Source organism: Melospiza georgiana, chromosome 1 (genome assembly GCF_028018845.1).
Source record: "Melospiza georgiana isolate bMelGeo1 chromosome 1, bMelGeo1.pri, whole genome shotgun sequence".
Taxonomy (NCBI): Eukaryota; Metazoa; Chordata; class Aves; order Passeriformes; family Passerellidae; genus Melospiza; species Melospiza georgiana.
This window is the reverse complement of record NC_080430.1, coordinates 46,569,159-46,593,023: the sequence shown is the minus strand read 5'-3', so window position 1 is coordinate 46,593,023 and position 23,865 is coordinate 46,569,159. Positions and strand designations below refer to the sequence as shown.

The 23,865-nt window shown below is 42.8% G+C and overlaps 1 protein-coding gene across 1 annotated transcript; it reads right to left on the bottom strand.

The window, feature by feature from the left end:
* Nucleotides 1-4,164: 4,164 nt before the first annotated feature.
* FKBP9 (FKBP prolyl isomerase 9) lies at nucleotides 4,165-22,364 on the bottom strand. The gene is made up of 10 exons (XM_058026041.1): nucleotides 22,108-22,364; nucleotides 18,283-18,428; nucleotides 17,496-17,685; nucleotides 16,692-16,837; nucleotides 14,913-15,102; nucleotides 12,698-12,843; nucleotides 11,342-11,528; nucleotides 8,976-9,121; nucleotides 7,171-7,334; nucleotides 4,165-5,785 (listed from the first exon to the last, which is right to left on the bottom strand). Exons 1-10 carry the CDS (start codon nucleotides 22,362-22,364, stop codon nucleotides 5,603-5,605), a joined length of 1,755 nt encoding a protein of 584 aa, XP_057882024.1. The 3' UTR covers nucleotides 4,165-5,602.
* Between the last annotated feature and the right edge of the window lie 1,501 nt (nucleotides 22,365-23,865).

Sequence of the window (23,865 nt, the reverse complement as noted above, 5' to 3'; positions counted from 1 at the left end):
GACTGGGTGTGAAGTTTGGCCCAGTCCCTGTGGCCTCTCCCTGTCAGCTTCCTTTTCCTGGGGTGGGAAGAAAGGCAGGATGGTCATGGCAAAACAGAGAGGGAGCAGCCTCCCTGCAGCCTCCCCTGTGCCTGCACTGCAGCTTCAGCACCATGGGCAGGACAAGCAGGGCTTGTGGGACTCCTCACAGGCATCAGCATGAGCTGCCCACCCAGTGACTTGGTCTGCACCACCCAGGCACACCAAGGATTTGGGGAATGCTGCAGCACTTCCAGGGGATCTCTGCAAACACTATTTAACAGCTCACATTTGGGGTTTTAGACACCTGCAGAACTTACACTGGCTGGGCTAATGTTACAGTTTTGGGATGAGGGGAGTAGGGTTAGTGAATCTTGGGTTTAGAGCTTTTTTAAACAGGCAGTCATGCTGACTCTTTTGTCATAGCTGCCAAATAAAAGTCCAAAAGGCAAAGGCCTTCTGAAAAACATCAAGGTGTTTGGATGCACTGCTTACTCAACCAGCCTCTAGTTTCAAGAGTCTTAATTACCAGGCATAACTACCAAAGTTTACACTGGGACAAAGTTTTCCATTTACAGGCATTTTATCTTTGGAATACAGATAAGAGCTAAAATTTAGAGAACGTGTAGCTGATAGTCACAACTTCACAGCACAAGATGTGTCAGCAACACTCTGACATTCTGACTACAGGTGTAATGGATTTCCCTGATTACCCCAGCACTGGTGAAAAGGAGGGGACAGTTCTGTCTCTCTGTGCAGTGGTTCTGAGAAATGTCCCATGTTTTCATCAAACTTGTCTCAGGATACACATCAACTCATTGATCCTCTCTGCAGAATTTTTCCTCAGCCTCACTCAGCAGGTGAGCAGGCCACCACTCCTTCACCATGATAAAGGTCTTGTTCAACCCACAATTAAAAAAACCTCAACAAATAAACAAAACCACATGGAAGAGCAAATGCAGAGTAATCTAGAAAAACTAGGAAGCATCTTTAAAAGCAGTTACCAAAACAGATCTCCAACTAAATCTTAATCTGAATTACTGAAATTAGTATTCAGCCTCCCTAGAACCCACCCATATCAGAAGGAAATGAGATGGTTTTCTAACTACACGTACATCTAAAACTGGTAGAGGATTTCAGATGACCACCATCTTTCAAGCATTATGTAAGGAAGATTTTCCAACCTCACCTCCAAGCAGGTGGACAATGAATGTTCAATGCATAATGACAATCACTTAAAGAAAAGCATTCTTGCCCTTCCACAAAGATGCAGGTAAATTAAGATCTCCAGCACACTTTTCTCCTATCATTAAATCCTGTTAGTCTCAGAACGTGTGTTAAGGATCTGCTAGAGCAGTAAACCTCTGCTAGGACTTGAAAGCAATTCAGCCACATTGCAGTTCCTTGATAGAACACATTTGCTGTAGAAGGGGTATCTCCGTGCCAAATAATTTACTTCTTGAAATGCCATTCATACAATTTATAGAAAAAAAAGTTACTTATGCAATCAACCTGAAGTAGGAGGTCAGATTTTAAAAACCTGCATTGTGCTGTACAGATTATTATTGTCTGTTCATTGTCTCACATCCCACTGCCAGCCATAACTCTTGCTTAGTATTAAATTAAGGGAAAACACAAGATGCATTTTTAAATATCCTCCTCCACTTTATCAAAATCCCATTGTTTTATCATGAGACTGTTGTACAGAAATTAGAATTTGTATTATCAGTTGCCTCTCTAAAACCATTACCAAAATTACCTGCAAACAAAATTAACTCTACACCTACAGAGTTAAGCCATCCTTCTCCAGCCAGTCTAATTCTTGCAATTGCTATCAAGATTGTCCTTTCAGTTTTAAGAAAGAAATACTGTGAGTAGTATGTCTTTCCAAATAAAATTTCTAACCAGAAGCCTTTTGCAACCCTAAAAATGTATTTATGATTTGGTTTGAAAAGAAAGATATGCATTTCCCAGACTATTTTCCCATAGCCAAAAGAGTATATCCAAAGTTAAAAGAAAAGAATAAACAAAATTAAGTGGATTTGTTACTCTTTTTTCTTCCTCTACTTACAATATCTCTTCTGTCTGTAGTACATGTCCAAGGTCAAGTATTTGGGACCTTTATTTAGCTGAAAATGAATCCTCCTCCTAGCGGGTGTTGCAGCCAGCTCAAATGTCCTCCCACTGTCAAACAAATACTGATAGTGCTGTACTGAGCTAAAAACTTGCACCCCATACTAGATAAATGTTTCATTTTCAAGTTTTAAGGAAAATTCAAATATTTTTTCCACAAAGAAAAACATAATATTAAAGTTCAACAACTGCAAATTCTGACTGAAGTATAATGTCTGTTATACTTGCACCAGGTGGAGTTACACAGCAGAAAGCATTTCTATCAAATTAGGACACAAAAATCACACAGAAAAAACTATTCATAAATACCTGGGTTTTTCTGGGTACGCACCCCTGTTGCTTTTCTTTTCCACTGAGCCCCTGACAATTCAGTCACCAATTGCCAACCCTGGTTGCTAGCACCTTCTTTCCTAACAGCAGTCAGCTGCCAGCTCTGAGAATAGCAGCTGCCTGTTTCATTAGAGGAGCAGAAACAGCCTGAGTTCTGGAGAGCCCCTCGTTAGCTGAGCCCAGTTACATCTGGTGCTTAATGACCCTTGAGAACCATCATCTATTTTTATAAAGTAATCACAGTTAGGTATGGTAAAAAACTATCTAGATACTAATTCTATAAATAAATAAATACAAAATAGAGAGGTTCTATAGATAATTCTAAATAGCTAAGTTCTAAATACTAGGAGATAGTAGATACTAATAGATAAATTCTACATAGGCAAATTCTAAATACTAACAACAAAATGCTACTAAATAGATGAATTGTAAATAGACAGCTAGATTAATTCTAAATAGCTAGTTTCTCCTTAACAAAATATTTTACACTTTGACAAAGCAGAAGGTGGCCCCACGCTTTCCTTCAAGGGAGAAGCCAATAGCTGCCAAAAGAAAGGAAAAGGACTGGATCTATATTAGTGAGCAGAAAGTCTGGATTTTATGCACTTTAGCCTAAAATAGCCAGGCAGACCTGGCCTCTGTTGGCTTTGTCTGGGCAATGCCCCATGTAAACACCATTATTTCATAGCAAGTTTTTCCATATAGTCTCTGATTTTCCCCAAAGCTGCATTCTTATTTCTAAAAGGGCAACCTGCAGGCTTCGAGGGATGAGGTGAGGAGGCAACAAAGACTTCCTCTTGAAGGAAAAACATCTTTAGATGAATCATGAGCCATGTTTGCCCAAGGAGCAATGGCATGAGAATTTCAGATGTACTTACCCTAGCCAGAGGCACTGGTGAAGTCATCCCTGCTATCCCATCACTGACAAGCACTTCCAAAAAAACCACAGCAATTTTTGGGATCACCAACTGACAGCAGTTCAGTGGTGCTCTTTCTCCTGCATCTGCCCTGGAGGACAACTCTGTTATCCTGGTTTACCAGGAACTCTTCAGCCCATCTCCTGGAATGTTCCTCTGCGCAGAAGAAATGGGGTTCATTCACTGAGGTTTTCTCAGACAAAACAATTCAGGACACCACAGAGTATTTTGGGTTGGAAGGGACCTTAAAGACCAGAGAATTCCATCCCACCAAAAGGAGGGGGGATATCCACAAGACAGACTTGGTTTTTTGGGGGCACATATGAGAACATAGTAAGGAGCTGTTTCCACACTGAATTCTGCTTCTGGCAGTACTCCAATCACAACTTGCTTCCCACTCCTTCTCTCAGCTTTGTCAGCACACAGAAGGGACTGCATCTGAACCACAGCAAAAAGTGAGCAACCTGCTTGCAAGTAAAGCAAAAGGGAAAAACAGTCTGCTGAGAGAGCTGCTTCCACAAGATGGTAAGGAGCCATTCTGGACCCAAACTCTGGAATGGAAGTGCCTGTCCTGATAGCCACAACTTCTACATCTGGTATAAAATCATCCATTAATCATAGTTTAAAATATTTTTTCTGAACATTAATGGCAGTATTTAACACATTCAGGGTAAGCCTGCTGTGTACAAGAGAAAAGAGCTGCAGGAAGAGCATCTGCTTCAACTCCTGGTCCCAACCCACCAAAACTCCAGCAAAAGAAAAGAAATTTTAATAGTTGATCAATATTTTATTTAACAAAAAGATCAGTTATCCAACATTTAATGGTATCAAACTCAAAAAAAATATTTCACTGCACTTTTTGTAAGAACTGCATTAAAAACCAATACAAAATGTTCTCATCTGAAATACCAATTTTTAGAAAAAGCATCTCAGGGAGCTTACATCCCACATGTACAGATCAAGGAAAGCAAGAAACTAGACACAAAGCTTATAATGAAAACACAACTCCCTGCCCACTCCTCCTTGTCAGTGTCTCACTCTATGTGTTTGTGCTCCTGGCATGCTGTGTACTGAGGGGGATCCCAGGAAATGGGTGTGTTTGGTGTATTCAGTAGGGAGCAGCTCTGCTGCGTTTGTCGAGCTAACGGGGGTGACTGCCTCGAGTCACAGCGTCTGAGCAGCACTCCCAGGGCTGACTTTGTGTTGAGGGCTGGGCCAGAACGTTAGCACACACAAACAGATGGGGCTGCTTCTTGATTCTATCACTGTCTGTCTGTTTGTTTGCCACTGCAGACTGCTCTGCTGCTTAAACTGTAAGTACGTACTCCTTAATCTATCAATTCCCAAAACAGGAGACAGAAGCCCAACACAGAATCAACTGTGTCCAGTATTTATGACAGCATTTGGACCCTGCATGTTAATATTTAATGTCTAACAAAACTATAAATGAGGCTGCAACTAAAAAGGTTTTGGAATGACTGATGGGAACACTGGCCAGCAAGAGTCATGGTTACTAATTCAGCACAGTACAGATGGTAGGAAGCTTTTATTAAGTGAGGTAAAAACCCATACACAGTATCAATTTAGGTCTGTTTAATGTAAATCACAGCTTATGTAAATTTTGCAATGGCACAACCATGTTTCTGCAATTTGCAAATCAGATTTTCTGCTGGCAAAAATCCATGAGAGTTTGTTCATTTACTGGGAAGAGTGCTCGTGCCTTCTGAAAGGAACTGGGATCAACAGCTGACAACTTTTACAGGTTATTGTTACGGGGACTATTTTGGTTCATTTTCCTACACAAATATTTCTGATACAGAAGGTTTTTTAAAACTCTTTTAAAAGCACTTGCTAGGTTTTCTCTCTACCATCCACCCAACTGACCATGAATTGTTCAATGAGAACTTTGGATCTTTAGCATAAAAGCAGACCCCACACACACATGTGGTTCATGGCACCACATACAGCAGGACACTCCTTACCTGTCTATACACCCCACCTTGAGGCACTTAACACTTTTTTCAGATATTCCTAACCATTCCAACTGAAAATCTGCTCCTATTTTAACAGCCTACCCACACCCGGCAGAGGCAGACACAGGCTATCCGAGGGCTCTCCTTCCAGAACCATGCTTGCCAAAACTCCTTCTGGTACACGTGTTTGAACAGCAGGTCAGCTCAGGATTCTTGGTTTTCTCCTTATCTTTACAGTTCATCGTGCTCCTCTCTGGCCTCCTGATCTTTCAACTTGAATTCTTCAGCAGTAACTTTACCATTTCCATCCCGGTCTTGATTGGTGAACATATTTTTAACGATCTTCTCAAAATCAAAGCCAGGAGCTAATTTTCCCTTGCCAGTATCAACTTGAGTTTGGATGTACTCTGAAAACTAAAAGGGAGGAAAAAGAGAAGAAAACAGCTCACAGTGAAAAGGATATTTGAAAATTAAGAGCATCCAGCATTTTACTACTTATTAAGTGTACACAGGACACTGTTACTACCCTATATAGTTTACCACCCAAACTGGACTAATTAGAACAGACACTGGGTCTGCAACCCTGCAACTCTCCACAAAGAGTGATTTAACATGAGGTTAAATGACTCTTTGTGGAGCCCAGCAGGGATTTCCTCACTCATTCCAGTGGGTCTTGGACCCATGACAAGAAAACTTCTTTTTCATCACTGAGGAGGAAGATGGGTTGGACAGCTGGACATAGGAACAGCTCTACACAGATGGAGGGCAGTAATTCTGCATGGCAATACATGAAGCTCACTGTAAAACAGAAACCCACCTGCATCTTAGAGGGAGCAACACACAAGGAAGATTGCTGATGTGGACAGCAACAGCCTCACCCCACCTCTTTCTCTAAACCAGTAAAAGCTTTTTTCTTCTCTGCAAGGACAGATGTGGAGGTAAACATAAGAGGGAAGATGGAGATGGAAGGAAAACAAAGAGGTGGAAGAGAGTGCTAGGAAAAGAGAAAACAAGAATTCGATTTTACCATATTAGTTTTTAAATCCTCAAAGACATTTCATGCTGTTCACAGGGCCACAGTCTGCCCTGTGAGCACTGCAGGCAGCACCACTCCAGGGAGTAAAGAAGGGACAAAGAAGAAAAGACAAAACAGAAGGATAAAGGTGACAAAGAAGACTTCGGAAGAGAATTAAAAATTAGAATTTGAAAGAACATAAAGAATTTTATCTTATCAGAGGTGCTGCGGCAAAAGCAAGTGGCTCTCAACTGGGGCACACAATGACATCCTCACAATGCAGATTTTAAAAGCAAGCAAGCAAGGGGGAGAGCTTTGCACAGCACACAATTCACATGTGTAAGGAGTGGCCACTGGCACTGCCAGGCTCCAGAAGAGCTTAGACAGTTCCTGGATGCACTGCTGCAGGCTCAGCTTTGGCTCAAGGATTCACCACAAACTGCCAGTTAACACTGAGACAGACACCAAGAAGGCTGATACAGCAAAGGAATTTTGGATACCAACTCTTCCTCTTACACTTATGCCCTAAGGATTTGTTGCTGACCAAGGAAACCACAACAGAAAATGATCTTATGCAGCTTGGCCATTCTTACTGTCCTTTTTTCTTTAACTCAAAAGCTGAATAGCCTTCTCTTAGCTGATACCTTGCCTTCCTGTTCCCTTGATGACAAACACTATTCCAGAAGAAGAAGAGAAGAAAATGAGGAAAGACTCCATCCTTCAACATTGGCATTGACAGTGGTAGAAGAGAACCACTCCAGGTCTTTACATCATCTCAGCTTACCTCCTCCAAAAGAACCTCTCCATCATGATTCTGGTCTATTTCTTCAAAAAGGTTGGGAGAGACTTCCCCATTCCATACAAACATGTATCCTTCAGGCAAGCCAGACACCAATTCCAGCAGTTCGATGTCAAAAACCAACACAGCACTACCAGGCACTTCTCCTTCTGTCGCAACAGATGGCAAAGAGGGGTATTTATCCTCACTTACATTGAAGGGGATATTTCCTTTTAATCCACAATTAAATTTATCTTCCTGCTCCAAAAGACACTTCTCTAGTGTGATCCCCAGCCCATCAAATCTTCCTGATCACTTCACCAAGGGTGATCATAAAAGGAACCTTTCAAAATAAAACTTGAGGCACTGGAACAGATTGCCCACAGAAGCATGGATGCTCCATTCCTAGGAATGTCCAAGGCCAAGCTGGGATGGGGCCCTGAGCAACCTGTTCTCATGGAAGGTGTCTGCCCATGTCAGGGGAGTTGGAACTAGCTGATCCTTAAGGCCCCTTGCAATCCAAACCATTCTATAAGTCCATGATTCAAAGTGCATCCTTTTTTTTTTTTTTTTACTTTTAAAAACTAAACTTGTGGGAATAATCCATTTTCCTTTATCTTGCCAATACACTGTGTACCAGCACACTGCTGTGAGACTCAACAGCCTGGGATATTACCTCAGGGAAGCCATGGAAGGAGTTTAATTTAGTGTAGTAAAAGAAAACTCACCTCTAATCTGTTTGCAAGAGACAGAAATTGCAAACAAGCAATTTCTTCAGATAGCTGGGCATATACCAACACAGTAACAAATCATACAATGTTTCAGAATGTGTATCAAATGTACCCTTAACAATGGCAAATACTTACGACAGATATTTTGCACAGCAGACTTTTCACATTATGAGGAAATTTTCAATTTATTATGTATAGCTATGCAATAACATATAATGTTTAATAGATAAAATCTTGTATAAAACATTGCATATATAGTAAACTCCTAATTTTTTCACAGAAGACAGGTAAAAGTGGAAATGTCTTCTTATCTCTTAATGCAAATTAATTCTCCATTAAGCTCTGCACGTGATGCCTGACGGTCTTTATAAACCACAAACTGTTCTGGAGCTATTCAAAGAACCCAGCAACTTATGCAACTGTTTCCATACATATCAGAATTTGATGATCTTGGTGATCTCATGATAGACTCCTTTCCCTCAAACCTTTTAACAAGCAAGACCAGAAACAACGTACCTGGACATAAAAGTTCTTGTCACTTCTGTATCATTCTTTCTATTACTGCTGTCCACATCATTAAAAATTGATAAGCCTTAATGCCCTAAAGCTGCCTCAATATGTATTTGTGTTGGAGTTTTAACTGCACCAATACAGTTTCACATCTTACACTCAGTTTATGTATCTTCTGAATTTCCTAACATATTAGGGCTGACCAGTCCCCTGGTCAGCCCTGATGTGGACTAATGTGGCTCTGTCTCCTGAATAACGCCGCATGTCCAAACACAAGCACCCAACTCCCTGCCATGGAAAACAGTGTTTGCATCCCTCTGCAACACCAGACTGCCTGGAGCTTTCTGTTCTGACAAAGCAACATCACTGGGGACACGTGCTCCCTTTTGTACTCTGATGGTCTCTCTGTTGGCTACAGCGACAGCATGGCTTGAAATGCAACACTGGGAGCATGTCCACTGGGGAACAGGGAGGAGGGGAATGTCTAAAATAAGGACATGAAAAACCTCTAAAACATCCCCATGCCTGTGTTTCAGTCACTCTAGAGAGGCTAAGTGGATGTGCACTCACCAACTCCATCCTCTCCATAGCCGAGGTGAGGTGGGATAACGACTGTCCGTCGTTCCCCGACACACATGTCCTGAAGGCCCATGTCCATCCCCAACACCACCTGACCAGATCCCAGAACTATGTTGTAGGTTTTGCCAAGGCTGTGTCTGGAAAGGAAGAGAAAATGGGGAAAAAAAAAAATCAACATAAAATAGAAAAATTCTGTTGTTCAAAGTTACCACAGAAGGAGCAGTTTCTAGTAGTGTCCTGTCATTGCCAAAAATTAACTTAATACCCAATGCTTTGTTCTACCAGTTACCTGAAGTTGTTCTCAAGTTACAGCCAGCACCAAACAGACAAGTCTCTGCTGCTGACATGTCCTCTGGCGCTAAAATTATAGGCTTCTTGGATGAAATCCAATTAAAATCATTAATCATGCCAATTACAACCCCAAGGTATTTTATCTTGAAATAGGGGCTTTTGCCTTTCACATGTTTTTAACTGTTGTAACTGGACTTTCAGCAGATGTAAGAATTCCAGATGTACATTCATCCCAGGACCACCAACTCCATGGAGGGATCTGAGTGCATTCTCATGGATCAGACATGTTTTTAATGAAATCAGTCACTATAATGTAGTAGCTATTAACACAAATAACCACTACTGCTGCTATTTAACCATATTAAATTTTGAATTATACCTTGCTGCCCGTGGCTCATTTCTAAAATTAGAAAATATCACCAGTTAAAAGCCCAAAAGTCAAACACATATTGTGATTCTAAAGGCAGAGTATGCAGCATTAAGGCTCTTTATTCTATTGGTTGCCTTTCTTTGGTTATTTGGCTTGGCTGTGCCTCTGCAGGACATGCTTGTACAACAGAGTATTATTTGGAAAGAAAACAATTCAGTGGCTAAGAGGTCAGCCTTAAAATTAGAAGCACATGATTCACAATCTTTCATTCTCTAAAAACTGCTGTGAGTGAGACAGTCTAGACATCCCTTGGTTCCTGCTACAAAATGGAAATTGAGCACTCCTGACATATAAACTGTTTTGAATCCAAACACATCACTTGTATACATCCTTGCCTACAGCACTGCACCACGTGCTCCAAATTAGGGCAGCTTTTCAGCTCTGCAAGCTACTGTGTACACTGTGAAACCCATGAGCTGCTTCCTGTGTTAATTATAACCTGGTTAAAAATAGCTTTTCCCAACTTCCCTTCCAAAAAATAAAATACTGTTTGGATGACTTGCACTATTCCGAAGATTAGGGCAAAAAGAACAGGAAGCTAACAGAAATACTCTTGTAGCTGTGTGCCAGGCTCACTTCAGTGCTACATGAGACAGACTGGAGCAATCTTTTGCTTCCCTCATACATCTACTGCCAAGAGAGAGGAGGAAAAGGCATAATATTCTCACAGTTACAATCAAGGCCTCTGATAGCTACTCCATGCTGACACTTAAAGCCACACTACAATACAGGAGCAGCAATGTGTGCCACAGACATGACAAGTGACCATTTACTGTAAACCACACTCAAGGTATCTTTAACAAGACCACAACAAGTAGCCCTAACAGATCTCTCTCAGGAGCACTGAATCAGTACAGAGCACAAATGCTCCCCAAGAAACTGAATAAACCTGGACAGTTCATTCATGATGAGACCTGTGTTGCCCTGGCATGACTCACCCAGACACCTGAGCTGGCCCATTTAAACAGAATGCCATACAACAAGTTTCATCACTCCACGCATACTGTTTACGTTCTTCTCCAACACACTCCTACATCCTTTTTGTTCTTGGTTCTCTCACTATGCTATGACAGATTGTCTTTAAATTCTCCTCCTCCTATGTACCTTTGGCAGGTAGCCATAAAGAGAAAAATACATTCGACATAAATATTCGGTTAAAAAAAATAAACCTTTATTGTCACAGACACATTTTATGAAAAATCCTTTTGGTAGGATTTTTTTTTCCTGAGAAGCTGAGAGGCCTCAGAAATTAAATTATAAACAATGATTATCTGCTGCTGTGGAATGCAACAGGTGCATCTTTGATTGGTCTCATGTGATTGTTTTTAATTAATGGCCAATCACAGTCCAGCTGGCTCAGACTCTGGTCAGTTACAAGATTTTATTATCATTCCTTTCCTTTCAAGCCTTCTGATGAAATCCTTTCTTCTATTCTTTTAGTATAGTTTTAATATAATATATTTATCATAAAATAACAAATCAGCCTTCTGAAACATGGAGTCAACATTCTCATCTCTTCCCTCATCCTGGGACCCCTGAGAACACCACCACAATTTACTCCCTGCTAGCTTGCTTTGCAGGGAATTCATTCTTGCCTTCACTGCTGCTGGGAGCATCCTCCTCACCAAATACCTACGTGGAGTCCAGCAGGGTTCCATCCAGAAGGGAAGCATTGTAGTGGTATTTCAGGTAATCCCCCTTCTTGCTGAGCACGGTGCAGTTGGAGGGTTTGTAGTGAACGGTGATGCTCACCGAATCCGAGGGGTTGTGGAAGTCCACCACGTGGATGTCAAAGACCAGCACTGCAGATCCTGGAATCTTTCCTAAACAGGAAGCACATTAGGCAAATAGAAGAAGAAATGGTACCCAAAGAGGCAGATGATGTCCAGGTACTGCATCCTGTAGGAATATGCATTCCTGCTGCGCCTGCTGTTGAGTCATTCTGCTCTTCTCATTCAGAATTAAAGGATGTGACAGATGCAAGCTGCATCCAGTGTAGGAAAGACAACCAGTGGGAAAGCACTAAGCATGCACTCAGTTCAATGGTGAAAGAAAAACTTTTGTTACCCTGAATTTTAAAATTATCCACAAATTAGGCAATAACCATGTATTTCCTGTGACTATCCTAAATAACTCATTTGTGTTTCATGTACCAATTCAATATTGATCATCAAAATTCTCAAGAACTCTTGCTTTAAGAAACATCATTATATGTAAAAGGTTACAGCTCCTTAAAATACCCCAAAAGCAGGAAACTTCTTCGCCCTCTTCCCAGGACTATGTGCATTACCAGGATTAACAAAACACATCCAGGCCTAGGATTGGGGTTTGTCAGTAATTCCAAATCTGCAGCACAGAACTTGCACTCCCAGAAGAAAGGCTTTTTTTCTAAATCACTTATCCAAGTAACATCCCAGGAGGTACTTTTTGAAACACCAGCCACAACACTAGGATCAGCCAGAAGGGTTATCACATTCAGCCTCTCCCAGCAATCTGTTTAGATAGCAATGAGTTTTCCCAAAGAAATGTTAATTGTACGTTACACATACATAGTTACTTCACTGTTGTTACATGCATCCACCATTTACAGAGGTGGCTTAGAAGTCCACAAAACCTGTGGCTGTGGAAGGAATGTGGAAGAAAACTTTGCATGATGGACTCCCTCAGGAGAAAGAGTTTAAGACATGCAGGAAGGAAGATCTCACACTGCAGAGCTCCTGGCATCCGAGTACCAGTCTGCCTGAAACATCAATTACCCAAATGAGTTCAGGCTACCAGTTACATGTGAGATTGTTCTGTATTTTATTGTTCTACCTACTTAGCTAATCAAAATAATCCTGCAAATTCTGGATGTGGTCTTGTCAGTTTGATACCCACAAAATAATGAACTAATTCATAAACCTTTCAAATGCCAGAAAAATGAAAATACAGGTAGATTAACTAAGCAATAAAGGTTTAACTACAGAAGACTTGAATGCAAAGCCAAGCTCACCTCTCCCTTCTTCTCCATATCCAAGATGAGGGGGGATTATTATTCTTCTTTTTTCACCAGTGCATACCCCTAGTAAACCTTCATCCATTCCAGCAATCACATAACCTTTCCCAACATAGGTGTCATATGTACGGTTTCGGGAATAACTACGGAAAATATTTGAAATATTTGCATTTCAGCAGTGTCAGGTGTACTCAAGAAAACATGGGCTCTTGCAATAGCTCTGCAACACAATTCTTAAAGCAGTTAAGGTCAAACACACAGTCATTAACCAGCACCAGGGAGGCACAAAGGAACTATGTTCCCTGAATCCAGGCCACCAGGTTTCATCACTCAGTGACACACAGGTCACTGATTACCCAGCAGTGAGACCCTGGCTAGTGAACAGCCAGCAAATCTGCAAGTTCATTTCTACTACATCTAGAAAGAAAAATCACACTTATTTATGTCTTTTAAATGAAACAGAGAGCAGATTTTGACAAGTAACTGAAAAAAAAATTGGTTTACTCCTTTAAAATTTCCTCTGCCCTAATACTGTCTTAATAAGCACTTATCAACTAGCTATGGTTGATAAGTGCTTCATTTTCATGAGACACCCTGCAGACTACCTCATTTTGCAACCACAGCTATGTAGTTCAACTATCAGAAGGAGCAGGTGGAATAAATAGGTTGTCCTGGGATGCTCAACATTAAAATGAGTCATGACAACAAAACCTAAGCCAGCCACTTAACACACAGGCTGAAGGACCTGCTTCAACACCTCATGATAGAACAAAACAAGGCTATAACAAAAATGATGTTTCTTACATGGCCATGACTGTCTTCTGCCTTTCCTCAAGGCATGTTACACAAAGGCACAGCCCAAGAAGGAGAAGGCAGAAAGGCTTTAATTCATCTTTACAAGGTAGCTCTAGGAAAGAACTAAACCAGTACAAGACCAGGCCCTGATGTAATTCCGAGGTTTATTCAACTACTCTAAGTCCAGACAGCCTTGGCTGAGCTGCCCAGGGCAGTTCTGCAGTCGAATATTTCAGAGTAAAAAGGCAAAGGAAAATATTATTAGAGCTCTCAAACCCAGCCATCTGCAGAGCTTTTGGCATGTTCCCTGTACCAGTGAGAAACTTTGTCCTGGATAGCTCCAGGGTTTTCAATCCCTATTGTTAGCTGCTCTATTTCTTCATTTATGAATTCTGCAGGAGGTCAGGAAACCATGTTTTAGTGAACAAGCTCTCTAACAACCCTCATCACTTCAGAATGATGCAGAGGCTGCTGTCTACAAAGCATTTATTACTATTTCTTGACAGCAACCCTCATAAAAATACTACAGCTATTTTCAAAAATTGATTAGTTACTAGAGAAGATACTCATATCTCAAAAAAGAGAAATTGGTACACTGTGGATAAGCTTTGAGTTCTTAACTTACAAGCTTTCACGAACTGTAAATCAAGGTCTACAGAGATGGCTGCTGCAGTAGTGCTAAACATTTTTCTCTGAGCTTATTTTGTAGAACATTTTACATTGGCTCACTCTCACCTCCTTTCAGCCAGCTGTTCTGAAAGCTGGAGTAGGATAGTAAAGCACTGTATCACTAAAAGCAACCAAAGTCACAGAAATCTACAAGGGTATTATTCATATGATTCTGTACACGAGGCTCATGTTCTCATAGAGCTTTGAATTTACTGTCACAGTAATCCCCCTTCCTTTATCACAGAAAACTCCTCCTTGAATTCTGCAAACCCATAATTCAGTCTTGAAAGACATCAGCCTTCAAAATGCAAACAGTTTCCAAGTATAAGTATTATAAACTTCACTAGCCACTAGCACACTGACTCACAACTCTCAGGACATAACATGGAATCATATTTATTTTCTCTCTCTCCAGTGGTATTACCTATTTGGCAGATTAACCCTATGGGGAAAAGAGTCTTCAAGCTTGTGTGCCTAATGCACTTGGCTTCACTGGGTGGGCCACTACCCCTAGATGGCGTCTGTGACAATGAGATGGTACAAAAGAGTTCTTTTCCTTCCCATATAGAAAAGTTTTCTATGAGTCTTTTAAAAAGACTCCATTTAAAATTTTCAAAAGTCCACTTAAAGTCCACTTAAAATTTTCAAAAAAGGCAGAAAAAGCAAAGAACTGTGCTTGAGCATATTATGGACACAACAGAGCAGTCAAACCGGAAATGCAGTCTGTGGAGTTGAATGTTTTGGTTACCTGGAATCAAACAATGTGCCATCCAAAAGTGTGCCATTGTAGTGGTATCGCAGAAAGTCTCCTGTCTGGCTTCTCCGCTCACAGGATTCAGGCACGAGCTGGTTCTCAATAGCAATGCCATCCTTGGGGTTATGCAGGTCCAGCAAAACCACATCAAAGACAAGGGAAGCTTGGCCAGGGATCTCCTTACCTATGAAAGTGTTAGGGCAGAAAATTGGTAAGAAACAGCAGGTGTTCTAGCAGAAGCTTAAACATGTTTGTTAAAAAAAAGTAACGTACTGCCAAATATCAAGCATCTCCCCTTCCAAAATAAATTATATAATCATAGATTATCTGAGTTGGAAGGGTCTCACTACAATTATCAGTCCAACTCCTGGCCCTGCACAGGGCACCCCAAGAGTCACACCTTGGGCCTGAAAGCATTGTCCACACACTTCTTGAATTCTGTCAGGCTCAGTGCTGTGACCACTTCCCTGGGGAGCCTGTTCCAGTGCCCAGCCACCCTCTGAGTGAGGAACCTCTTCCTAATATCCAATCTAAACCTCCTCTGACACAACTTCAGAGGTCCTGTTACTTGTCACCAGAGAAGATCAGTGCCTACCCTTCCTCTTCCCCTCATGGGGAAGCTGCAGACTGCAGTGAGGTCTCCCCTCAGTCTCCTCCAGGATGAACAACCCAAGAGATCTCAGCTGCTTTTTGCACGGCTTCCCCTCAAGCCCCTTCGCCCTGGGACTCTCTCCAATAGTTTCATGTCTTTGTTATATTTTAGCACCCCAAACTGCCCCCAGCACTGGAGGTGAGGCTGCCCCAGTGCAGAGCAGAGCAGAGCAGGGCAGGACAATCCCCTCCCTTGCCTGGCTGGTGATGCTGTCCCTGATGCCCCCCAGGACACGCTTGGCCCTCCTGACTTCCAGGGCGCTGCTGGCTCATGTTCAGCTTGCCATAGACCAGGAGCCCCAGGTTCCTTCCCATGGTGCTGCTCTCCAGCCTCCCATTCCCCAGTCTCTCCGCACAACCAGGGTTGCCCCACCCCACGTGCAGAATCCAGTTTGTTTAATTTCATTTATCTGGTGATTGCCAGCGCTCTAATTTATCCAGGTCTGTCTGCAAATTTGCTTCTAGTCAGTCATTTATTGGTTCAGGTTTGTTTTTTTTTTCACTGAATTCTCCAACTGAGTAATTTCCTTCTATTCCCACAGTGATGGCACAGCCTCGCTGAAAACAAAGGCCTCTTCAGCCTCACAGTTAATGGTAATGAAGTCACAGAAGGGTAAGAAACCTCATGCATCACAAACACATCCTTAAACACCAGAGCAGAGAAAGAATATAAGGAAAAGTCACAAACTATAATTCAACACGGGGATGTCTATGTATAATCTGCAGGCTGCACAGTCCCACAAGACAATCTATTTTGTAGCTATCACTAGAGCATTTGTTAAAAAAACCACAACAAAACCCATCTGGAATTAAAAATACATTTAACATATTTTTTCTTAATTTTTTTCTGTTTTCTGTGGCAGTCTGAAAGGATTATGTAGTCACTTCTCTTCAAGTTTTTGGCACCACTAGATATTAATCACAGATTGTATTCACTGACTGAAATAAAATTTCAATATATAAATACTACAGTTGTATCAACAATATTAAGTTGTTAAGTAGTGTCTCTCTGAACAGGGTAATAATGCTGCCCATAAATATAAAATACAGAAAATTTGTTTTAAATATGCATGACTAAGGATTGAAAAAAAAAAGACAAACAACTAAAGGAATAACTTTTACCATCTCCATCCTCTCCGTAGGCCAGGAAAGGCGGTATTGTGATAATGCGCTTCTCCCCTACGCACATTCCCAGGAGCCCCTGGTCCATGCCAGCAATCAGCCATCCAATCCCCACATAGGTGTCGTAAGTTCGCATCCGATTATGGCTGAACATGAGAAAGGAGAAAAAAAATCACAACCAAATGTCAGACTGGCACAGGAAAGAACAATATGAACCTTTAAATGCACATACTCTGCACAGTGTAGCTCACAACTTGCTAGTCCAAAAGTATCGGTGCTTCATTTGCCAAGGGCTGGCTGGGAAGTTTTCCAGAGTGCTTAGCTATGTCAGGAACCTCACAGAGGCTTTGGAAAGTGGCTCTCAGGCAGCTGTTACTAAAGCATCGTTTTCCACTGGCTTCTAATGAAGCACAGATGCTGTACACGTAAAATCTCAGTAAGAAAATGTTAGTGGATCACTTTCATTACAAACCCTGCTAAATTTACAAAACTTGCATCTAATCTGAACAGTTATACTGGTTACAGAGACTTTTAACTGTAATATACATATAGGGAATGAAATTTAAAATTCAAAAAAGCATCTGGATTGGTAATGCCCACGAAAAATTAAAGGACATTTTTATTGGTTTGAGTCAGTACTGCTATCCTATAATCCCTGAAAAAATTACTAACACACATCCAATGCCAGATGTCATTTCCTGTGTTTCTGGGCAGTTAGTATTAATTGTAACACAGGTAAAAGGGGAGCAAATGATGATGAGATACCTATTAAACTACCCAAAGACCCACAACCCAGCTGCATACCTTGAATCAAACAGGGTCCCATCCAAGAATGTTCCATTGTAATGGTACCGTACAAAGTCAGACACCTGGACTGTCCGAGGACACTTCTCAGGTTTGAAGTAGGTCTGAACCTGCACTTCATCCTCAGAGTTCCACAGATCTATCAGGAGCACGTCGAAATGGAGCACAGCATTGGGGGGTATCACACCAGCTGCAAAAGCAAAACACACACACAGTTTGCTTTCCCTTTTTACACAAGGTACCAGCAAAAAGGAACCAATCCATGCCTACCCTAAAAAATCTGCATAATGCACACCTTATTTCCTGGTGTGCTTACAACTCCTTGGCCCCTTGCCGTTGCTGCAGCTATTTATGGGACGGAAATCTGGAAAGATGAACTCTTATCACAGCTGTCCATCAGGCAAACTATCTTGAGTTAGCATTTGTTGCCTCTCTGAGGCTGTAGAACAAAGATACTTTTGGAACTGACAAGACCTTGTGCAGCACTGCAAAGCCACAATTTTGGTTCAATTAAGTATTTAACAGGGAGGTAGATATAAATAAATAGTTAACTTTCATAGCAAAAGTGAAGGACCTGAAGGTGTTCTGCAGCAAACTGCTCTTCCTTCAGCGCACAGAGGGAGTCTGGAGAGATCCCTGCAGGCTATAGGCTTAACAAACACCTCTGAGGAACAGGGGATAACCTGCCAGAAATCCACTACGTGCATTTCCTATCCTTCCCTTCTGTGTCTCAGACAGGTTTCCTATCTGCCCTGTTGAATGCCTTACCCAAGTACCCTGTACTTACGGACGCCTTCACTCCCGTAGGCGAGCTTGGGGGGAATCTTCACGAACCGGCGCTCGTTCACACACATGCCCACCAGAGCTTGGTCCATGCCAGCAATGAGCTGACCTCTGCCCACAAACACGTTGAACGTGGATCCCCTGTCATAGCTGAAGGGGGGAAAGCAGGAAAGAATGTTAGCGGTTCATTTACACCTCCTTACACTGTTTGTTTTTGTCTGTTTGTTTTTTGAAAGAGAGTTAACTGCACCTTGTCTCTCTCTTGCCCCGTTAGCATAACTTTATCAGTCCTAAAGGATCAGCTCCTAAAGGAAAGCGCAAATCCAAGGTGTTCCTGAGACATCAACACAGTTCTCCTCCTGTACGCTGCCCATCACCTACCTGAAACACATTCTAGCAGAGTGCAATGGGTACTACAGGCACATGAAGGCCAGAACTACATACAGCTAATTCACACACTAACATTAAAAGCAGCACTGGAAAATTAGGGAAGAAAAGGAAAAGTTAAACACTGTTATGAGATATGAAAGGATAACTGCTCCCAGGGTAGGATCTCGATATATTGATTTCAGTCGCAACATCACAAAAATATTATGTAAGACCTAAAAGCTTTACAATGTGAAAATCACACTTCCAATCTCTGTGGGAGAAAGGGAGAGAGAAAAGATGCTTTTTAAGTAGTAGCTGTGAGGTTTGCCAACAGGTTTATTTTCTCCTCCACTTTCACAGCACTCAGTTAAAGCACAGAGACATGTTTTAAATGGCAGGTTTGCCATCTGACCAAAAATCAAGAAACAAATTATTCTCCTCTGTGATAATACATGAATATTCAAAAGGTAAAAGAAATTATGCTTAAATTATTCTGTTTTCTAGAGAGGAGATGGAGAACAGCAGTGTTACCACAGCAGAACACTGTATTACACAGTTCATTCAGCCACCTTAAATCTGCACAATGACCCCACTTAGATGTGCCTGAATTACTGTAATTGAACCTCTTGAAGCAGTATAAAAACACATGTCAAGAAGCACCTCAAAAGCTTCATGCTTTATTGTTAAACTTTTACAACTTCCGTTTTACCAAATCCCTTTTATAATTTCAAGGACTTTTTTTTTTCACATTTATATTTATAAAAGTCAGACCTGGGGGAGAAAAAAAAAAAAAAAAAAGGCTTTTGCCTTTTGCATGCTAAAATTCTGGAAAGCAGCCAGTAGCTAGACATCCCTAGGGAAATGATGTCAAACTTTCCTTCCAAGACTGTACACATCACTTCCACAACATACTGAGCCTCCTAACAGTCCCACAGCCTCGCATCTCTCAAATATTTTACTGAGTGAACTCTCTGTTTGCTCCATCTTTTTTTTTTTCTTCCGACAAACATTTCTCTTGAAGTAGACAACCCTCTATTACTGAGCATTCACTTTCAGTTGCAGTAATATTCCCACTCCCAGTAAAGGATGGAAAATATTTAAATTAGGCCCTGACAAATTCTATTATACACACAAAACCATAATTTAGATGTTAAGACTAGTAATATAATAAGTTCTAAGAAACCCTCCGAATAGTATTTTGTAGCAATTGACAAAGCTTGGCAATACATCTGGGATGAACTCAGAACAGAGTTCTTTCTTTTGAGTAAAATAAATGTACAATTAAGAGAACATTGATGCAAAGCAGAGAACTGAACAAAGCACTGATCAGACCACACAGCTTTGCAGGATTGACTTTGCAGATTCCTTAAAACTAAGCAAAATTTGTTTCTATTAGTGGAATTGACCAAATTAATAGTAGATGACTAGGCAACTAAATTCAGGCTTTTAAATGTGAATCATTTTATGCCTATTGAAATAAAAACTGCCAATGCTGAGGGAAAAAATGTAAACAACTAATGACAATAATATGGTAATTTATGTAACACAGTCATGATTAATAAGACTTTGTCAACAGCCTGGTAACTTGAGGAGCAGTATTGCTACCTGCTCCTTGGAAATACAGAAAATTAATTTTAACACTCAGGAATATTTTCAAGAGCTGAAGAAGGAACAAAGCAAAACTGCCCTTAGGTCAACATCTAGAGTATTTTCTAGACTGATTTCATAATAGTGTTCGATTAAAATGATGCTGCTAAGCATGCCTATAAACTTTAAAATAAAAAGGAAGCAAACAAAAAACAGGTTAAAAAATGGGCTTATTTTTATATAAATTAACTAAATCTCTTTAACTTATAGGCAGGGAACACCAAAGATTTTAGAACAAACACTCCAGAATATTTCTTGCATTAACCCACAGAAGACAAAACACTCCTATTTTTCCATGTCTGAAAAGATTAAACACTGTTACCAGTCTTAAAAAAGATCATAGTGAATAACAAAAGTGTACACCAATACGAGCTGCCATCTAGAAAAAATCCCAAGCTGAACAAACCTAGTATTTTGCACTCATTTGAAATGAAGGCAGCTATAAAAATACTCAAGTTGGACTAGACTATCGCCATTACTACTTTTTTAGTAATATTTAGAGGATCCAATGAGATAAATGCTGTACAGTTCTGCCCAATCTGTTCCTGCCCCACGTAATTCAGAACGAAATGACAAGGAACTAAAACGAGAGCCAGCACCTGGGCAGCCCCTCCAGGTGCCCTGCGCCTCAATGCACAGGCAGCAATCAGAAACACACTTCGAACACGTGGCCAGGTTTCCCATTGTCACATATTTATGAAATAAGCCACGAGGACGCTGCCTTCGTGTGTCCTCACATCCACAGCAAAGACTTGTGTTCCAAGCCCATCAGTTGCCAATGGATTCACTGTCTGTGAATTTTGAAAATCTGCACAGTGCCTTTTCACGGAAACTGCACCAACACCAGCTGAAGTGCCAGCTATCACATCCCACATTTTAGTCAGAGAAGTGTTGGTTGTATGGCACTACTGGCACACTAACTACAGACAGCTCCAGAGGGAGAACTGAGCTTTGAAGGACAGTTATTTCCCTAAGGCTGCAGATTTTCCTTGGAGCACAAGGGAGATTACCAGGATTACTGAAAATACATTTTGCTTTATCTTTCTAAGTAATACTTTGATCAGGGGCAATGAATGAAGTAAGAAAAAACAAATAAGCTGGCAGCAGTAGCAGCATCCTTCACAATCTCCTGATCCCACTATTTAGGCTTCCTGATCCTAAAATAACAGCAGGAAAGCAGCCAGGCACTTCACTGTGCATAGGTCACATTTATTCAAGGATAAAGTATCCAAAAAATTCTATGGAAGTACAGCCTGATAATTCCTATATTTCCGGCAAAGATAATGATTCAGAACCAATCGTATTCGAGTAGGTTTGAGCTTGGAGAAGACATAGGACATGTACAGAATGAATCGGGCAGGAAATCACTGCTGTGACAGACTGTGATTCCATATACACTCCTGTTTACCGGGCTAAGGCTAGCTGAATAACCTTATAGTCTTCACTCCTAGAGCAGAAAACTCCTACTCAGCGCCTTGGAAAAGCAGCTGAACGAACGTGCTAGGAATCCACGAGGGCAAGCAAACTCCTGGACCCAGCCACTACAGAGGTCTTGCCCCATGACCCCAGCGGTCACACCCCAGCTCTCTGCCCTTCATATTTCAAAGGCATCTTCCCATCGTGATCTGTAGGTCCTCCATGTACGACACTGCCCATCCTGCCGCTGACCGGTCACCCCAAAAGCGCCCACTGGGCACTGCTGGGAAAAACAGAGGAACCCGAACCGAACCTCCACAAAAAACCCACCCTCGTGGGGGACAGCACCTCTCGCTCCCTCCTCTCCCTCCCAACGAAGGTCGGGCTTGTGCCAGACCTGGAGTCGAAGCGGGTGCCGTCGGGGAAGGAGCCGAGGTAGTGGTAGCGCACGAAGTCGCCGGGGCGCACGGCCCGCGGGCAGCTCTCGGGCACGAAGCGCCGCTCGACGCCGAGCTCGGTGCCGTCCGCAGGGCTTTCGGCGGCGGGCACCGGCGGCGCCTGGCAGGCCGCCCAGCTCTCCAGCAGCGCCGGCAGCAGCAGCAGCAGCGAGCCGCAGCCCGGGCCCCGCCGCCGCACGGCCGCCGGCCCCGCCATGGAGCGCAGCGAGCGGGGCAGCCGCAGGGCGCGCTCGGCGGGGAGGGCAGGAAGGGAGGATGGAGGGCAGGGAGGGAATGGAGGGGAGGAAAAGAGGGAAGGCAGAAAAGCTGCCCGCCCCGGCCCGCCCGCTCCTCCTCCTCCTCCTCCCGCCGCTGCAAACTTGCAAACGTGGATGAAGCGCTCCCACCCGGGACGGGGGAGGAGCAGCCCCGGCGCCGGCTCCCCCCGCCCGCCCGCCGCGGGGCTGCGCAGTCCGGAGCGCAGCGGTGGCACCGCCGCCCCCGCCCCGCTCCTTCCCGGGCCGGAGGTGCGACGTGGCGCTGCCCCCGGCCGCCCTGCCGGCGCTCCTTCTCTTCCGAAGGTAGCACGGAAGACGGGCGGACCCCGAGAGTCGTAAACAAGGCAGACACAACCCCGCCATTTCCCGCAGATTTCTCGCAGCTCTTGGGAGCGGAGCTGCTGGACCTTGGGAGGGACCGAAAACACGGCAGCTGACCCCCTGCAGAAGGGGTCTTGTCACTCTACTCGCACACGTACTCGTGCACGACTTCGAGTATTTGCAAGCTTCAAGTCCGATCGCAAATGTTCAATTTTAGATTAAACTCTCAAAAATACGAGGCTGTGTTGGAAAATGCGTATTGATGCACACCAGTGCTGTCTCAGGGATTTGCAACTCCCTGGCAGGGGACCTTTCCAAATGACACAGAGAAAAGACAGAATCACAGAACGATTTGGGTTGGAAGGGACTTCAAAGATCATCTAGTTCCAACCACCTGACATGAGCAGGGATATATTTCACTAGACCGGGCTGCTTTAAGCCCCAACAAACCTGGTCTTGAACACTTTCAGGGATGAGGCATCCACAACTTCTCTGGGCAACCTATGCCAGTGCCTCCTCACCTTCACAGTAAAGAAATTCTTCCTAATACCTAATCCAAACCTTCTCTTTCAATTTGAATCCATTCCCCCTTGTAAATAGTTCTTCTCCATCTTTCTTGTAGGTTCCCTTCAGATACTGGAAAGCTGCCATTAGGTCACCCTGAAGTCTTCTCTTTTCCAGGCTGAACAACCCCAATTCCCTCAGCCTTTCCTCATACAAGAGCTGCTCCATCCCTCCAATTGCTTTGGTGTCCTCCTCTGGACTCTCTCCAGGAGGTCCATGTCCTTCCTGTGCTGGGCCCCCAGAGCTGATGCAGCCCTGCAGGTGGGGTCTCAGCAGAGCAGAGGGACAGAATCCCTTCCCTTGCCCTGCTGGCCACGCTGCTCTGGATGCAGCCCAGGACACGTTTGGCTCTCTGGGCTGCAGATGCACATTGCTGGGTTGTGTCCAGCCTCTCATCCATGAGCTCCTCAAAGTCCTTCTCCCCAGGGCTGTTCTCCATCAGTTCATCCCCCAGCCTGTGCTGATACCAGGGGTTGCCCTAACCCAGTGTAGCACCATGCACTTGGTCTTGTTAAACCTCATGAGATTCTCACGGGTCCACTTCTCCAGCCTGTC